The 18,126-nt window shown below is 47.4% G+C and overlaps 1 protein-coding gene and 1 long non-coding RNA gene across 5 annotated transcripts in view; one reads left to right on the plus strand and one right to left on the minus strand.

Annotated features, from left to right (window-relative positions):
• Nucleotides 1-18,126, plus strand: part of LOC310885361 — a 51,627-nt gene that overhangs the window by 8,334 nt on the left and 25,167 nt on the right. The window lies entirely within an intron of this gene.
• SIK2 (salt inducible kinase 2) overlaps nt 6,453-18,126 on the minus strand; it is a 49,822-nt gene continuing 38,148 nt past the window's right edge. For 3 of the 4 annotated variants that reach the window (XM_083808549.1, XM_083808551.1, XM_083808552.1), the window contains 7 exons: nt 17,916-18,080; nt 14,856-15,084; nt 13,865-14,149; nt 13,600-13,763; nt 12,402-12,515; nt 11,609-11,700; nt 6,453-10,277 (listed from right to left, as the gene is read on the minus strand). In XM_083808549.1, the coding sequence (XP_083664675.1) occupies nt 9,680-10,277; nt 11,609-11,700; nt 12,402-12,515; nt 13,600-13,763; nt 13,865-14,149; nt 14,856-15,084; nt 17,916-18,080 (1,647 nt within the window). In that variant the 3' untranslated portion in view covers nt 6,453-9,679. The remainder of the gene's footprint in view (nt 10,278-11,608; nt 11,701-12,401; nt 12,516-13,599; nt 13,764-13,864; nt 14,150-14,855; nt 15,085-17,915; nt 18,081-18,126) is intronic. The other variant, XM_083808550.1, reaches the window with a different exon arrangement.

Consider the following 18,126-nt stretch of genomic DNA (forward strand, 5'->3'; position numbering starts at 1 on the left):
CACCTGGGCTTCCCAGAGCGCTTTGCAGCCCAGCGCGCTCAGCAGGCTCTGTTGAAAGGGTAATGCATACCCAGGTGATTTCAGTACATGGTATTATTTACCCTATTGACGTCAGCGGCTGCATGCTCTCGGCTTGTCTCCACTATAGCAGCCTGCAGGAGACAAGCTGCAGAGAGCTTATGAACTCCCTAAATGCGCCTAACCTTTCCAGAACTCAGCATATAATTCTCGGCTAAGTAAATGTCCATTTGTGAGTATTTTGGGATCAAACCTCCTATTAGCTTTCCAAAGCATCACTCATTTTGCTGCTATTCTGCAAACCAACGCCGCATGGCTTCTTATCAAAACACTGTAGCCTTTATTTGCTGATAAGTCAGTTCAGCAGGCACTGTTATATAAAACTGAATTATGGCATTTTCCTTGCAGAAAATTACCCCATTAATGTACCTTTTTGAGCACAGAGATCTCTTCTCAAAACCACCATGTTTAAAGTTTCCTAACACTGAGTGGCAGATGTATGGGAAATGGAGCCCTCCCTTTAGGGATAACATATTGAATCCTTGCTCGAAAGACCTGAAAAAATGGGTAGATAAAACTTTGGAAATAAACTGGGAAGATAATATCTGGTGTGTGAGTCTTGTTTTCGCTGAATAACCTTAATTGATACCGATAGCTGTATGGGAACAAAAATCAATGTTTCATGGTGTGGTTCTGTTTGGTTTGTAGCTGCAGGTTGGGCTCGGACAGAATATTTTGGGCATCCCAGTATTGCCATGTAGCGCTGCTGTTGTGCGTTTCAGACTCAGCTTTGATTAAAAAGGTTTGGTTTTGGCAGTTTGGGTTAGAAAAAGCTGCTCTCGTGTGAGCCGAGCGTCACTGCGGCAGAGCTGTCTGCCTGGGTTCGCAGATGGTTTTGGAGCACGGTGCTGAGGCGCGTGCCGAGCCGCCCTCCTCACCTCCGGCTCTGCGTGGCCACACCGGGGGCAACGGAGGCTCCCCTGCACGCTCCTGCACTCGGCTGCTGGTGGGAGAGGGAAGATCGCCCACACAGGCTGAGCTGTTTAGAAACAGTTGGGTGTTGTGGCAGTAGCAAACGACAGAGGGAGATGTTAGAGGAGGGGAAGGTGATTTTAGTGTGAAACAAGCCCGACTTGGATGGCTTACGCCTTTGTACCCACACACTCACGAGCAAGGTACCGTGATGTGCGTATCCGTGAGGTCTGCCTGGGTTTCCCTGCAGCGATGCCGAAGACAGGCATCCTACGTGCACCTCATTGTCTGTTCAGAGATGGGTGGTGGCATGTAGGTTTGGATACACCTTCCCGACCCCTTTAGGAGCTGACAAGGCTCAGCCTCTGAATTTTACCCCTCAACCCTGCCCCTCTGCCTCCTTTGTGAGCCACCAGGATGAACTTACTGTCCCTCGTAATATTTGTTGGCTTCCTAACGTGAAACAGTTTGGCTGGTTTATGTCAGCTTATGGACAGTAAATTATGGCACCGAATGGTATCCTCTGTTGCTAAAATGGTGGCTTTGATTTCTCATTAGGTGTCTATAATTTAAATTAGACATTATGGTGAGCTAGACATGTCCGGTTCCTGGTTTCAGTTTTTGTGCAGTCCTGGAATTCCTAATTCGGCTTAACCTTTAAGTTCTCGGTCTGACTGGATGTCCATGCTCCATTATAACTATTGTCACACTGATTTTCAACAACTGAGGATCAGAATAACCTGTCCCAATCAGGTTAATATTGCTGTCAGTCCCCACAGAGTATATTCCTGTAGTCTTGGAAATCTCAGTCAGTGGCACGGTGCTATTCTTGGCATCCTGAGGTGTAAGGACACACCTTTGCAATCACTTCCTATAACCCTCAAAGCAGCAGAGGCAAAAACGTTCCTTTTTTGGCCATCGCCGTTAACAGTAGGAGGCATGTCCGTCCCCACTGAGAGAGTTTCTCTTGCTTGGCAAAGCTTTCAAATTGGATAATCCTCTTTTTTTTTTTTTTTTACCTCTCCCCTTTTCCCTCCCTGCTCTTTTCATCTCTCTCCTGACCGTCCCGCTCCAGTTTCTTTCTTCTGTTTGACTTTAGCTGTGGCATTTGTTTATAAGGAGTGTTATTTGTACGAAATGCCAGAGGCTCATCCAGTTTATATTTCTCAAAGTGCCTTCCCATTTAGCCTGTAAATTGTGTCTTTTAGGGTGTCAATTTTGAACGCTTAAGAGTCTCCTCCTTCCCATACGCGAGTGCTGGAAGGCCCTGAACCCTGTGAGCAGGGACTCAGCAGGCAGCGTGCGTTGCCACGGGCTGGTTTTGTGCACTTGAGTATATCCCAGGCTGCGAGTGTGCACGAGAGACGACTTGTCATGCACATCTCAGCTCATCCAGTCTCTTGAGACCTGTTTCTGTACTGTCCCACGCCATTATTTAGTGTGTCTCTGTTTCCAGGCAGCAGGTAAAGTGCTGAGACGTCGGTTTATGAATTTCTCCTTTTCCTTTCTGCCTTGGTGCTGTTGTGCTGAGCTAACTGCCGTCGCTATTTGCTCTGTGTGCCCCAGGTTGGCTGCTGCTGGAGTGGCTAAATCTGCCTTATTTCTCTGCTTTGTATTCCTTTGAGGTTTTCTGTACCTAATTCACAGCTGATTCCCTGTGCGATTCACCCAATTAGACGTTTCTTTTCCTTGTATTTAAAATGAGCTTTCTGCTACCCGACCTCCGCTTCAACCATGCAGTGTAATATTCCCATCAGAAAACAACCTGAATCAGTGAAAATCACAGCGCTGTTGTTGTCCTAACGTGCGGTTGTCCACGCTGGGCTGACCTGCTTGGCAGCGTTCCTTGTACTTTGTCCCTGGCAGGGTCACGACTGCAGAACCCACTTAGCGTTTTCCATTGACGCACTTTGAATGTCAAACAGTGCGTGCGTGGGGGGGAATAATTTCTGCTACAATCTTATATTCAGTCCTGAGTCTGTTTCAATTTCATGTTTAAGGTGTTCTCGTCAATGACTGGACGGTCATTCTCTGCTCCCTTATTAGAAAATACACAAAGATGGTAATTTAGTTCTGCCTGCTGCTTGCCACGGAGCATTGCTCCAGCCTTATTTGAAACACCAGCCATTGATCTCTAAGGATAAGACTGATTGATTGTTTTTTCCTTAAATATCCCAAAACAGCCCTAGCATAAAGCCTAGCAAATGTGTTTCCTTTTTGTGTTGTCCGGCAATTATGCCTGTAGGTAGTACTCCTACACCTTCTTGGGTTAACGTGGAAAACGCCAGTGTGACGATGTGAGATCCTACAGGAGAGCAAAATGGGGTTTCAATTAAAAACAAACTTGCTCTCACTTGCACTCTCGTGCCCGTGTGCTCTCAGCACCAGATGCGTGTATCCGTGTGATGTGGTTGGGATTCCTCACAGTGGTAGAGGTGGAAGATGGGGCCACGGCTGTGGCGTCCTGCTCACATCTCCTGGGCTGTTCTTAGGGCAGGGGCGACGTGCTGGATTCGGATGCGCCTTCTGACCCCCTCAGGAGCGGCAGGGATCGGTTTCAGTGTGCCCGTATCCTGATCTCCTGTAGTTCTAGGTACTGCTTTTGTGCACCTGATGTTCTCTTGTGGGAGAGCATCTGCCTCAGGGGCAGATGTAGGAAGGAAATGAGCGTGTGTGTGCCTGCAGCCAGCCCTGCGCTGGGGTCCCAGCAAGGCAGGGGCTCCTCTCAAGGCTATTCCCTGGGCTCCCAGTCCCCCGTCCCCCTGACGTGAGTGAAAAGCGAATCAGTGTTGTGTGCAGGTGTTGCGTGCAGGTGGTGCTGGACACAAGCCGGGCAGAAGCAGGGCTGTGACGTGCCTGGGTGGCAAGGACTGGGCACTGCTGTTTACTCGCGCTGTGCTGAGCGCTGCAGCCTGCCTGTGCTGTGCCAGATAACCCCGGGTTGGTGTCCAAGAGCAGAGCTGGGGGCAGGGGCAGATTTAACCTTGAGCTGACCAACCTGTGGGGAACTGGCCAGCTGGGCAGGGGCCCCTGGTCCTTCCAGCACCCACGTGGGTACGGTCCAGGTCACCGCACGCGGCCCCGTTCCTCTTTGGTGCTGCTCCCCAGCCCAAGTGGCAGACCTGCCCGCACCTCGAGGAACCAAGATTTGGCTGGTGCCCTGCAAGACCGAAGCTTCCAGCTGCAGCAGTATCGCTCCTGGGGCTTTGCTGGGCACGTGTCTGCGCTCTGGGCTGCAGGAGCCCTTCCTGCTCTCTTTGCACAGAGAATCAGTTTTTTTTTGCAGCACGCGTGGGTTTTGTCTGTGTCTTTCTGTAGAGTATTCACTGTCTGGGGCTGTCAGCTCCTGCTGCCGTCTCCTGGACGTCTCCCTTTCTCTCCCTAGCGCAGCCGTTCTTCCGTAGGCTCTCCACTCATTCACCACCTTATCGCCCTCGCTGCTGCTTTGCTCTGTACCAAAGGACTCAGGGATGCTTTCCAAGGCTTATCTTAAATACGTTCAGGACGCCTGGGGAAGGTAAGCAGAAGCTGAAGCTTGCACCCACACAAGTCTTAGGCACGACCTTCAGAGAAAGAGGTCTGAGGATACACCTCGCTGTTCAGTTCAGTCTGCCAAAGCCCAAACAGCACGAGTGACGTGTGTGAATTCTGCTCGCACCCCGTGCGTAAGTCGTGCCGTGGTCGGCTGCTGCCCCGTGCGTGTTGTGTTCCCCTGGCAGCCCGGCTGCTGCCGGTCCATCTGCCAGGGACTTAACTGAGCGGTGTCAGCCAGGCAGCGCTGAAAAGGAGAGCGCTGCTGGCCCGCAGCCCGGCAGAGAAACGCTGCGCTCTGCAACTTTGCACGGGGGTTTAAAGGCTGTGACCTGGTCTGTAAGTCAGAACTTAGCCCGGCGAGGGGGAGGGCTTCCTCCTGGCTCCGCTGGGATAAGGAGGGCTTAGCCTTTGTGTTTCGGGGGGAGAGAGGCTTCCAGACAGCTCGTCAGGTTGGCTGAGGTAACCCCTCGAGGTGTCACCTTCTCTGGTTTTGCGCTGACTGCTAGCAGCAAATGAGCGTGTACGGCAAGCACGTCCTGTTTCTTCTGTCCTGCCGTGGTGCTGCCGGAGGAGGAGAGACTAACGGCCCCGGTCCCTGCAGCTTGACTCATCCTCCTATCTCCGGCTGACGTCTCTGGGCAAGCGGGGCACGCAGAAACCACGCTTCACCCTTCTGCCTTGGCTCATCACCCCAGACTCTATCAGGAGATTTAGGAGACAGCAGAGGGTAGAGTAGATGGGAAAGCAGCCCCAGCAGATGCAGTGAGCGTATCAACCTCGGGTAGGGTTAAGGCGCAGCGTTTTGGTAGCCCGAGCTGTAGTCTCAGGACTTGGCACTCGTGATTCACGGCAGCGTGGAGGCCGATCAGTCGGTCGGTACCGCTACGAACAAAAACCCCAAATCTGGTGCCAAGTGTTCTGTGTCCCCGTGCGTCACACCGAGAACTGCTGCCTTCAGCTGCAGCTGTTCATGGCCAGTTACAGCTGAGGTCACTGCACAAAGGCAACGGGGACAGCAGGGTTTGTGGGAAGCTAGGTCAGTGTGCTGGGCTCTGAGCTCATTTCTGTTCAGAGAACCTCTGAGCATTGTGCATTTCTTAGTGAAGAAAGCCTGGGGGTCATAAGGACGATGTTAGAGTTATAAAAGAGAGAATTATTGAGATTTTTTCACATATCCACACTTGTATGATCTTTCCTGGCATGTAACTCTTGTTGCAGTCGTATGCAAGAAGCTGTGATGAAATGTTTTCCCTGCTTCAGGTATTTTCTTGCTTCTGATGCTCCCTCTGTGAAGAGGATGGCATTTTGCTTTCCCCCAGAGCCTCTTCTGGAGCTGCCTATTCTTTCTGTAAATGTGAACTTTCTACCTAAATTAAGAACTTTTGTGGTTCGATGTTTTGTTTTACCTCAACAGTGGTGTAGTGCTTCAAGAAATGAATAAGATGAATTTTTTGCTGCTGTTGCTTGTAGTTCTGGAGTGAAAAATCTTTTCTAAGAGAAAAGTCCCAGATTGTCCTAGGCTAAGTCCAAGTAAGCCTCTTACACCTTAGATCAAGGTGAAAGGCTTCAAGGAAAGTAGCGAACGGGATGCAACTCATAAAGAGCTGTCTTGTATTCTCAGAGTGGAGGTGTACTCCTAAAGCACAGGACCGATTTCATGGCAGAGCAGGCAGTAAAGAAATGCAGTTATTTTTTTGTGAGACTATGAGAATGCTTTCTCCAGTTGCCTTGAGAATCTTGTGGTGTCAACTGCCCTGTGTGCGTTACAGCGACAGGAAGCCAACTTCAGTCAGAGAAGCCAGCCCTGGCAGCATTTTCTCTCTGTGATTTGCAGCTTGGGGTGCCAGAGAGGAACGAGCTGCCGCGTAATGCATAAAGAGGCTGCTAAGGAACACAGGGCTGCAGAGGCTGTGTTAGCTCACCACGTATTTAAAAATGAAATGTACATATTCTTTATTTTGTATTAATACACTGTAATTGCTTTACAGAGTCCAGCATACCAGTTGCATGTAAATACTACAGATGAACTTGCCAAACTGGAGCTCACAATACTAGTGCATTTATCCCAAAGCAGAGACTAAACCCTCTAACTCCTTAAAAAAATACATTAAAGAACGTACCACACACACACATATATTGCACTTTTCTCCATATGAAATTTTTTACCCCAAATACATCACACCAAAGTCTCTTCAAAGGAGCCTGTAATACGAGATAATAAAGCTAAGAATTCCTCTAACAGTAGTGTACGCGGTCCTCTAATGTTAGACGTAACAGACTGGAACAAAAGAGCCACTTCAAAGTAGCGTGAATAGGAAGTGGTGCCCAGTGGATCCTCTGCTCTATTAGAAGGCATTAGAAGCCTTTTATTCTAATTGGCTTAAAGGAAATTACGTGTGATGTGAAATAGGCTCTTGGTCGAGGGAAACAGTCTAAACTACATTCAAAAACTGTCGCTTCCCCCTTACCAGCACTGCCAGGCTCAAAGGAGCTGAGACGACTTGGCACGTTCTGACAAATGAATCAGTTAATTCAGAATTATTTCTCTTTGCGTCCTGAAATGGAGGTGATGGTGGGGCTGGACGGGGAGGGAAGTGGTCTCGGTCAGGGCAGTAACCCAGCTCCTGGCGCAGAGCTGGGCCTGTCGCTGCAGCTGTGTCCCGGTCGCGTTTTGGCTTTGTGGTTCCTCGAGCACTCGTCTGATCTTAGAATCACAGAAAGGGTAAATTTTGTTCTCCTCTGAGACTGCCAAGGAGTGAAAGGACAGGACTTGTGGTTGCTTCCTTTTCTCTTGTGCAGTAGTGAAACGCCTGGCCTGTGACGGTACCGCGTGCTGCAGCTGGTCCCCGGCCCTTTGCTAGTCACCTGGGGGGCTGGGGGTGTCTGTGTGCCACAGCTACCGACCCTCTCAGAAAAGGGGTTTACTGTGGGAATTCCCTTCGTAAGGAACTTTGTCTATCTCAGCTATTTAAACTAGAGCTTTCCAGCCCTCTTTATCTTGCATCTAATAAGCAATCAGTGTGTGGATGGGATCCCTGCTCTTTAAACTTCCCTTTGCTGATGCCTCGAGAATCACTCCGCTAGCCGAGGTAGAAGCTGAGCACTCCTGGACTGAATCCAGCTGCGCAGCTGGACCAGAGCCTGCAATACTCCTGAAGTCCTCCTAGCCTCCGTTTAACTGGGGTCTTATTGCTGTAAATGCTGGCTGATTTTTCACCTTTCTGGCGAAGGAAAAGAGAGCAGCTTTGAGAACTCCTTTTTCTAGCTAGGTAAGATCTCTGATTTGACACACGCACAGAAGACCCGATGGATCAGACGTACTTATATTTTTTTTCTTCTGCTGCCTGCTCAACCCAGTGCTTTGCTATGGCATCTAGAACACTAAAATATTTGTCTACCTATTTTAAGTCACTACATGCCCCGAACACCCAAACTCTGTGGTTGGTGACTACGCCTTCTTTATTCGTAGTGTCCAGGACCTTAACTCCCCAAACTTAATGCTGGAGAAACTTTCCAGCAAATAGTGGTGTTTTCTGTGTAAGCTATCAGCACGGTTTCTCCACCATTCCTTGTGCTTTAATGAATCTGCAGTTGTGCTTTAAGTTTGCTCAGAAAAGGGCTGAACTGTCTAGCTGTGAGCCTCATCTTACAGGCTGATAGACAATATCCCACAAGATTTCGAGACCTGAGACAAAACCCTAATTACAGAGATCTGAACTTCCTGCGGATTCCTGAACAATCCTCCTATGACTGACGTTTTGTGACGAAAAGTTCTGGGGACACAACTGCTTGTTGAGTTTCGTATTCGTTGAAATGGTTGATACATCAACAGTTTGTGATGCTAAATATTGCTGTAATACTTTCAATGTTATATATACACAAACAATCAAAACACTAACGAAGTTAAACATTATGTTCCACATGGTGGAACGTGTGCTCTGAAGGGACTTTGGCTGTAGCAAGGATATAAATGGGGTATTGTCTACTTTCTTCAGAAAAAAAAGCATATAGTCTGATAAAGAACCGAAAAAGGCACAGCACTATCACTTCACAGGGGTTTTTTTAAGCTCATTGTTTTTATCCTTAAGTTCTAAAACCCTAAATAATTGTCCAAATATACAAAGCTCAATAAACCACCAGCAACACATACTGCAAACTCAAAACACAGTTTGTTTGCTTGTTTTTCAAATGCCGCAGAAGGACAGATGGATCCTCTCCAGTGATCAGAACTTCTCCCAGACCAAGCCCTCCACAAAGGCCTGTCTGCAAAAAGGGGTGATTACAAACGCCACCCCCGTGGATTTCTTTGATGTCACTGGCTACAGCTCTTGATTTTCTCATGGTACTTCTCCCCCCCCTCTCTGTTAGCTAATCCTTTATCTTTCAGTTTCCTGAGCCCCACCCCGAGGTCTCTACAAATCACCGTGGTGCCCTGCGTCAGTTCCAGGTATCTTTTGACAAAGTCAGTACGTCACTTAGCAAAGATCCAGAAGCTTCCCTTAGTGAACAATTAAAATTTCCTTGTCGGGCTTGGGAAATAACTGCTCACTGGCTAGCAGGAGGAAGCGCAGGCTCCTGCGATGCCTGCTGGTCTCCCACTTACCGTGGAGGAGTTGCAGCTCAGGAGCTTAACCAGCAATTGGATGCCGAAGTGCAACTTCCCTTGAAATCCACCTTACGCTACTGTTTCAAGGGTATGACAGTTGCCATCAGCTCAGACCCAAATCTAGTCTGAATTTCAATGAAAACTATTGCTTTTATTGCCAAAAATTAGAATGCAATATGCATTCATTCTCCTTTCTCCTAGTGAATGCTAGATGAATGCTGTCAGACTATCCTTTTTATTTTTTTCCTTTTGGAAGGGACCATTTCCTTCCTTTAAAACTCACTTTTTTTTCCCTCTCCTTCTATGCAAACTGGTTCTTTATGGGACCAAACTGCACTGCCTGTTCTCTAGCCCCAGCCACTAGCAAGAGGAGCTAGTGGCCAAACCCTTCTAGCCATCTCCTGCCTTTTTTTTTTTTCCCAGTCAGGTGGATTTTTAATTCCCCCGTTGCTTCAAGGGTTGAAAACTTTTGGGTTGGAACAAAAACAAAAATTCACATGCTTCTCCATTTGTCCCATCTTCCACTCCGATGTTAGACACCCCGGGGTATTAATTCACCAGGACGTAGCCGCTGTGCTGGGGGTCTACAGTCTCCATCATTTCGCAGTCAAAGAGCCCGGGCAATTCCGAGAGGGTTAACGGGTCGTAGTTTGTCTGGGGCTCGTGAGATGCGGAGCTGCTCGGGCTGTCGGGCAGCGCTGCGCTGCTCTGCTGTGCTGGCTCCAGGGAATACTGGCACTGCTCGGGGAAGTCTGGCTCGGAAGAGGCGACAACGGGCAGCTCACAAGTCTGGTAGGAATATTGTAAGGGCTGGGGCGGCTGCTGCACCTGGATGGGTGCCGACAACCGCGACGAGCTGGTGATCTGGGAGGGCGGCAGCGGCTCCAGCTGCACCTTCGGGTAGTGGCTGAGGAAGGGGTCGTATTGCATTCCTTCCGAGGAAGGCTCCAGCACGGGGCTCAGGGGCTGCTGCAAGCTGAACGGGGCCGACTGCTGCTGCTGGGCTGGCGGCGGCGGCTGCTGCTCCTCCTGGCATGACAGTGGCATTTGGCTTGCCCTTGGGTAGGAGCTCTCGGCAATCTGCATCTGGTTGAAATAGGCCTGCAGCTGGGACTGCTTCTGCAGGAAGAGTCGCTTCTGATGCAACCTGAATCAAGGACACGAACAGCAATTATTTTTGCCCTTTGAAGTGTCAAGGCACTAGCATGAGTGCTGCGTGCTAGTCACTCAAACAGTTCCAGCAGGAAAATTCCTGGGCACTCTTGCTTATTTACTGAAATTTACTCTGGGGAGCTGAAGAGTTGAGTGTCCGTGGCTACCAAGGGAAGCGAGCAAGCCTCCCTCCCCCATACTCCTTTTCTCCTCCCCGTGAAGCCTTATGAAGCTCCATGGTTTTGACCCTTTACAAACAAGGAGAATTTCCAACGCAGTGCCAGGTGACACAGCTACCTTTGACAAATTCCTGCGATAGGACAAAGGGGAGGTCTCCTGCCAGCCAATTCCCAAAGCATGCAGAAATAGGAAACCGAGTACTGCCGCGTGCTGACACCATTCACAAAAGGAATCTGTTCTTTCTCAGCTTAGGCAGACCTCCTCTTCTTGAAGGAATATACCAAGGTGCTCTGAATGCTGTCAGTTGTGTCAGTTACGGTCTTGATTAGAATTAATCAGTTGTCAGGAGTGACCGTAAATCAAGAAGTAATTCTAGATTGCAGTCAAGTCCTCAGTGTTTTAGTTTTATAAAGCATGCAACTAGGTTGTCATTTTCCTTTCTCTTTCTGTGATTCTTCTGTGAAACTCATGGATAATAGCTGGGGTTAGTATCTATCTTGCTTGCTTGTTTAATGACTACTAAATGATGCGTTCATAAGGAGCCAACAGCCCTTTAACGTGGCAATTAAAATCTAGTCTGCTGTAATACAGACATGTATCAAGGCACACTTGCAATCTATTTACCCCCTTTAAGTTATTTTACTTTACTGTAACTTTTTCAAAGAAGCATCACTTCTGATCTTTCAGTGACAAGAAAAACTTGATTCACTTTTTGTGTCCTTTACAGTAAAATTGATGGACCATGGGAACAACACAGGAAATTCCTAAATGAGTGCAGGTGGAAAACCATGAGCCACGTTCTGACTTAGCATAGATACTGCAACATGTAATGAGTAGGGGGGATGAGGCAGAAAATGAATACAACAGTGTAACTGCTAGAGTAGCTTTCTCTATGCTTCCAGTTGTCCATTAGCAGTAAACGAAGCATGCAGGCAGCTGCAGTCTACCTGCACCGTAGCAGCATTAGCTGACACAGAGCCTGTAGCACAGCACTTCGTAAACTCGTGGCAGGATTGTTGTCCCTCTTTAAGAAAAGAACTGTGACATTACAAATTTTGAAGTGAATCTTTCCTTCTCAAAGACTTCCTAAACCAAGACTGTCTCAGTTCTTCCATTACTCACCAGCATAGTTAGAAAGCTTCTTACCTGTGCTCCTGTAACTGCTGTTCCAGACTCCGGGGCAATTCTTTGCAGTACAGCTGGCAAGTATTCTGAGCTTTTGATAGCAGAGTGGGTTTCTGCAAGAGAAGCGGTGCTGTTGTAAATTATATTTGTTTTAATGCATCCATCCAGAAAGCAAGTGAATGACAGTTGCCTCCCCTTATGATGGTTTAAGTGACCACCTCCACTTCCAGAAGCTGCCACTAGAGCTGTCTAAAACCACAGTCACTACTGCTTACTGACTTCTGCTCTTGGGTTGTAGAGTATCTTTGCATGAGGGACTTACACAATACAATCTACGGAAAGATTTCTTCCCAAGTGAAAGAGAAGCTGTGCTGGAAAAAAGTTTGGTTTTAATAAACTCAAGCTATGTGAAAAAAGGTTTAAAAAAAAAAAAAGAGGGGCGAGCAGAGAAGAGGGAAGAGAAACAGCAAGCCCCTGGGGGTCAGAAGCGGGGCAGATGCTCCTCAGATCCTGATGCATGCCCCTTATGGGGCGCAACACAGATAATACATATTCACTAGCAGTTACCTCAAATTGCTTTAATAGCACTGTACAGTAACAGAGTAGGAAAACAGCAGCGATACAGTACGCTTTTGGCATAATTAGGGTCAGCATCTGACAAAAGACAAACACAGCATAATTTCAAATTCAGCTGTTCTCTGCTAATTTAGCCTTTGACTGATTTTTTTCTCGAGGAGAATAACAAGAGCTGAAGGGCTGGGCTGCTGTGTAGCAGCAGCGTCTGGCTTAATGCAGCGGAGGGGAGGCATGGTACCTGGAGCCTGTGCTGTAAGAACTGGGTTTCTAAGCTCTGCCGTCTGGATAATAATGGGGGATGTGCACCACTAGGGAAAGCAGATGCAGCCTCCTGCTGCGGAGATGTTTCCTCCTGCAGAGAGAAGAGGAAGAATTTTCATCCCCAGAAAAAGCTTTTCTGCCTCAAGCCTTTCTTTCAGGATTTTCCCTTGCCAGAGGTTCCACAGCTGCCGTGTGAAGTGGGTCTGTGGCGTCACTCACAGCTTTCCCTCCATGGTGCGGAGCCTAAATTACAAAGCTTTGAACTATCTGTGCTGCAAAACGCTACGGGTTTACATCTGTAAGCAAAACGTTATATATATAATGTATTTTGTGACTTGCCTCCCTCTGAAACACCAACAGTACTGAGTTAGCACTGCCCAACCTCTGCGTGTGCTTTTGTGCCGCTGTGGCTTTGCATTCAGTTTTGAAGCTGTGAAAAGCTTTCCAGTGGTGGAAAGGATAAGCACAGAGCAGCATCTCCAGCAAGGAGGAGTGCTGAAATGGGAGGGGAGTCAACTGTTGCCGAGAGGATACCATGAGCACTGCAGGATGTTTACATCAAGTGGGAGATTCTCGTGAAAACATCACAACTTTGTGGCTGTCAGAGTGAAGTTTCGCAGCAACCAGGCAGACAGAAATGGATCTGGAGCTGTAAGAATAGCAGCCTTAATCTGGAACATTAGGTGCTTACAGTGCCTGCGTGCTGCTTACTCATTTTATTCATGGGGTCTAACAAAGTCATTATTCCCGTTTCCTGCAACCTGCTCCATTCCAAACAAGTAATTAGGGAAATGGTAGAAGCTATTTAATATTTCACTATACAAATCAAGCTAACCGTTATCTCTCAGCTTTTGCACTTCTTAGTTACAGCAGGCCGATTCCAACACAGAAAGGTGTTAGATGGGCTTTGTTAAATCTAAAACAACATTCAATTAAAAGCAATAACAGACCATTGGACTCCGAGTCCACGAGATAGCCTTGTTAGCTTTCTATAAGGATACAAAGGCTAACCTGCAAACGCCCAGTCTCCATTCTGCGAGAGCCAGAAAGGAGAGGAGGGAACTTGATCTGTAAAACAGCCCTTCTCAGATCTCCAGAACACCTTATCCTCTCTTTGTCTGTCCCAGAGCATTAGCACCTGAAAGACCGAGCTGATTTCTTTTTGGTGTCGGTACCTGCGGAGGACTGTTGACGAGGTCCTGCAGCTGGGTGGTGGTTGATGGCAGGGCAGGTTCTTCTTCCGATCCCATCTGTTCGTACAGCAGCTGGACTTTGTTCAGTTCCAGGATTCCTTTGGTTCGTGCCAGATTCTGGAGGTGCTGTCTGAATGCTACAATTCCTGTACAAGAGTTGAGCAGAAGCCCTTGTCAGAAAATCGGTCAACGTGCGATGAGCTGCGCAACAGCCAGGGTGCCGTGGTGCACGCAGCACATTTGTTACCTTGGGTGAGGGACGTGTCAGAAGCCCTGCGCCCCTCTCGGAAGCTGACGGGAGAGCGGTTGTGGGTCTCTCGCTTTTGGGAGGTGAGTGCCTGCATGGCCGGGTTGGCAGGTCTCAGGCCGATGAACGGCGGCGTCATCCTGGGTGCTGGCTGGGTGGTGAGCACCACTTCCTTCAAGGAAGGGGTGTCCTCCAGGAAGCTGACGTCTCTCTGAATGGAGCCCATGTCATACTCCGAATCAATGCTGCCCAGAGATGAGTTCTCATCTAACGAGTAGACCTTCCCTGTGACAAAAAGCACAAAAGCCAGAATAGGAGAGTGCAGCAGTGCTTTAGCAAGGCAGAAGTGCCACAGACTTGAGCTACTCCTGCCAACAGTGTCTCCAGTGACTGTCTTGGATGAAATGAAACAAAAAAATAAGTTTCATAAAATAATTGTAACTTAACACTTGCAGTACTGGATTTTATTTATTTATTTTTTTACTGCAGGTTTTTACGTTATTGCAGCATTAAGACACCATGCAGGTGATGTTCACTGTTCAGTGCTTTTTGTAGGTGATTCTGACAAGATTATAGGTTGAGCTGCAAGGCTGGGTCACCTTGCTGGTTTTGGGATACCCAAGAATCCAGAGGGTTTTGTTTTCCCCTGTCCTCTCCCAGCATGTCTTTAGGGGATGAAGGATTTGGCTTGTTCTTTCTCACATAACTAAATGTCCCCAGCTTGAAAGACTTCACCAGTTGCTGTTGGTACATGGCCATAGCCGGCTGTTTTAATTGTGGCTTTGATTTTACACTACCTGTACAGCACATTTGGCGTTGTTTTTCTTTTTCTTTTTCCTTTGGCCTTTCTAACAAATGCAAAGTGAAAAACCCAAGAGACTCTGTCTTGTGCTTGTCACTTTAAAAAGCCAGTGTTTTTCCTCCTGGGCTTATTAGATTGCATACTGAGAGCAGGAAATGGGCTTTGAGATGTCTGTGCTGACTTCCGTACCTGTGCCTGGCACCATCACCAGCTGGTTGGTAACTTCTGCCAGAGTGTGACGTCTCTTCCCACAGCGAGCTGCTTGGAGGGCTGCAAATGCCTGTGCAGGGTCATCCTCTGACTCGCCTTCTGTCTCTATCCCTTCGTCGATAGACGTTTCCATCATGCTGCTAGGCAGTGACTGGCAGCCCTTCCTCATCACCACGGGAGGTACGGGATCTAGCAGGCAGCCATTTACCTAAATGTCACGAGGAGCAGACAGACAGCTTTCAATTACTTGCACACCGCATCACCCCCAAGTGTAGGAAATCTCTGCCTACCAGGTAGGCTGAAGGCAGCCCGGTCATTTAAATGCACGAACTTCCCCATAACCTGCTGAGTTAAGTAAGACTTGCTAAGAACTGCACAAGACAAATGAACCCCTCCAGGTGGTATCACCACTGACATTCTCCTGGTACTTGAATCCCTAACTCTAAACACTCTTATTTGCCCAGTACTGTGTTCTCCAGGGCTGTTCTTTCTTGTTTAAAACAAACAAAAACAAAACAACAAAACAACTTTGCCAGCTCAGTCAAATACAAATATTTACAGAATGTACAAGATTATTCCCCTTACTATACTTACCTTGCTCATTTATCTTGCTCAAATAAGGACTATGCAAAGAAGTAGTCTGGTATTTAATTCACTAGTGTTCTTGCAGAACTGCAGAGATGTCTTCAGGAATAATACAATAAGCGCACCCTTTCCAGCAGAAGTCCGTTGGACTTAAACTGCTCTTCCACAAAGAGGCTGTGGAATCCCCTTCCTTGGATTCACTCAATTCTGAGCACTGTCATCTAGTTTTGACGTCAGCCCTGCTTTTAGTGACAGGTTGGACGAGATGGCCTTCAGATCTACCTTTCCAATCTGAAATACTCCTAGAATTTTATTTGTGTTTACTCTGTTTTTATACTCCTGATTTAGCATAAGACTCCACTGCTCCAGGGGATTTTATGTAAAACTGTTGATGAACCATTCCCTGATTTTCTTTAGCCAAGATCTCTGGTATTTCCAAGACTGGTGTATTTGGAAAAGAAGGTTCACTGCCTTAACAGTGGCTGGTAACAAAGGATCCTAGCAGCAGCCTATATTGCAGTATTCTGGGGAAGTATTTAAAGCAGTATTGAGCAATGCTATCAAAATTCTGAGCTTCAGTATAGCAATGATATTGGCACAGGAAAATTCTGGATCTGGTGCCCCTATTTTAAATTAATGTATTTTATCTTTCAGCTTAATTTCTTGCACACTTTCCTTTCCATTTGTGACTTTCCCACTCAAATGCCTTCTATTCACATGGCAGCAAAAGCACTGGAAAGAATATTTAGTGAACCGCTAAAAGGGAAAGCTGAGCATGCGTGCAGCCAGCTCTTCACAGCTTACCATGGCACATGGACCAGAGCTTGGAAGTTTTAGCAGCTATGGTCTGTAATACTCAGACACTGAAATGTTCCCGACTCAGTTGTGATTTGACATCTCACTGTAGTCACCATTTATTGATTTTACTCTGGACAAACTGAATCTATAAATGCACGAAAGCAAAGGAGGATACAGAATAAAGTTTGAAATGTTAACTTCCAAATCTCTTTGAACCACTTTTTGGTTTCCAGCTGCAAGGACCACACAAGCTGTTACTTACAACAGTGATGAGATCCAAGGCCACACTCTTAGTGTCAGAAACTAACCACTAAATGACAAATAAAACTTTCAAAATGGCAAGCGTGAAATCAAAACCCTGTCTGGCAGCAGGCAGAATACAACATGCTAAAATTAAAGCTATAATATGATGTGATAGGAGAGAGAACAATAAAAGTTTCACGGGAATAATACATTTCATAAAAATAGTTCTCATTAGCAATTTCCCCTTCCTCACAAATGCTCCTGAGTTTTATCCCCGCTGCCACCTCCCATGCACTTCACTTGGGCTTTGCTGCCCTGCAGAGAGTTGTCACCGAGCTCAGAGCTGGATGGCAAAAAGCATCAGCCCGAAGCTCCCTTCGGAGAGCCGCGGCCGTAACCCTACATTTGTACGGCTGCGGAGCCGTCACGTCCCATTACGTGAGCTCAGCTCAGGCTGGTAACTGGGAGGTGTGGGAAGCCTACACCAAGTCTTCCCGTCTGATTACAGGAAACAAAACCCATTAGATGGGACTGCAATCTGACAGGTCTCCAGAGGAGAGTTTACAGGCAGTCCTAGTTACAGGAATGGCCTAGCTGCGAACCGCGACCGCCTACTTGAGATGCTGCCGCTCTGATAGTTTCTGACAGTCTGCAGGTCCTGCAGGCTATTTACCATTCAACACAAAAATTAATAAAATGTAACTCTTTGGCTGGCTTATTATGAAATTGGTAGATAATGACTTTTGAGCGTGGTATTTTTATAGCTTTAGCTGGCAAGGGGCAGCGCATGTTCCATTGCATCCCCCTGTTCTCATTTTTCTGAGTTTTTGGATGAGCAGCTGGGCAGGTTCCTCTCGATTTTCAGCACGAAGAGTGCTCAGGGAGTTAGAGCAGAGGCCAGCCGTCAGTTTTGGAGGATTAGTAGCAGTTTTAAATTGAAGGAGGGTAGATTTAGATTGGATATAAGAAGGAAATTTTTTATGCTGAGGATGGTGAGGCAGTGGAACGGGCTGCCCAGAGAAACTGTGGATCTTTGGAGGTGTTCAAGGGCAGGCTGGACGGGGGTTTCAGCAACCTGATCTACTGAAAGACATCTAAAGACTGAAAGGTCCCTTGAGAGGTCCCTTCCACCCAAACCGTTCTGTGGTTGAAAGACACAGGAGGCATACTGAGGTCAAGGAAGTGACGTGAGTTTGGATTAGCAAAGGTTCTGGCCTCAACTCCAACTCTGTGCTAGGATGACCAACGTCATCCTTCTCCGTCAGCAAAGGCGGCGATCTTCCTTTAGTTGTTCATCTAGAGATATTACCACTGGCTGGGCTTTTGCTAGGCAGTAATTCAACAAGCAGCAATCTCGTTTTAGTTTGACTAAATTTTGACACAACAGTAGGGTTCTTTTATGCTTTTATGTACCTTTGGTGTCTCAACTCTTTCTTCTTCCATAAACGCTGTCTCTGTCTGGCAGTTGGAGGGAGGGAACGAAAAGGTTTCTGCTCCCGAAGCTGGGGGAAGTCCTGGAGACCGCAGCAACCTCGCATTTTGTGAACGCAGGTTCACTGGTGGCACCACAGTTTGTGCCTAAAAGATGAAAAAACTCCAAAAACTGAACAATTTTAGGTAGAAA

Source organism: Anser anser (assembly GCF_964211835.1).
Source record: "Anser anser genome assembly, chromosome: 22".
NCBI lineage: Eukaryota > Metazoa > Chordata > Aves > Anseriformes > Anatidae > Anser > Anser anser.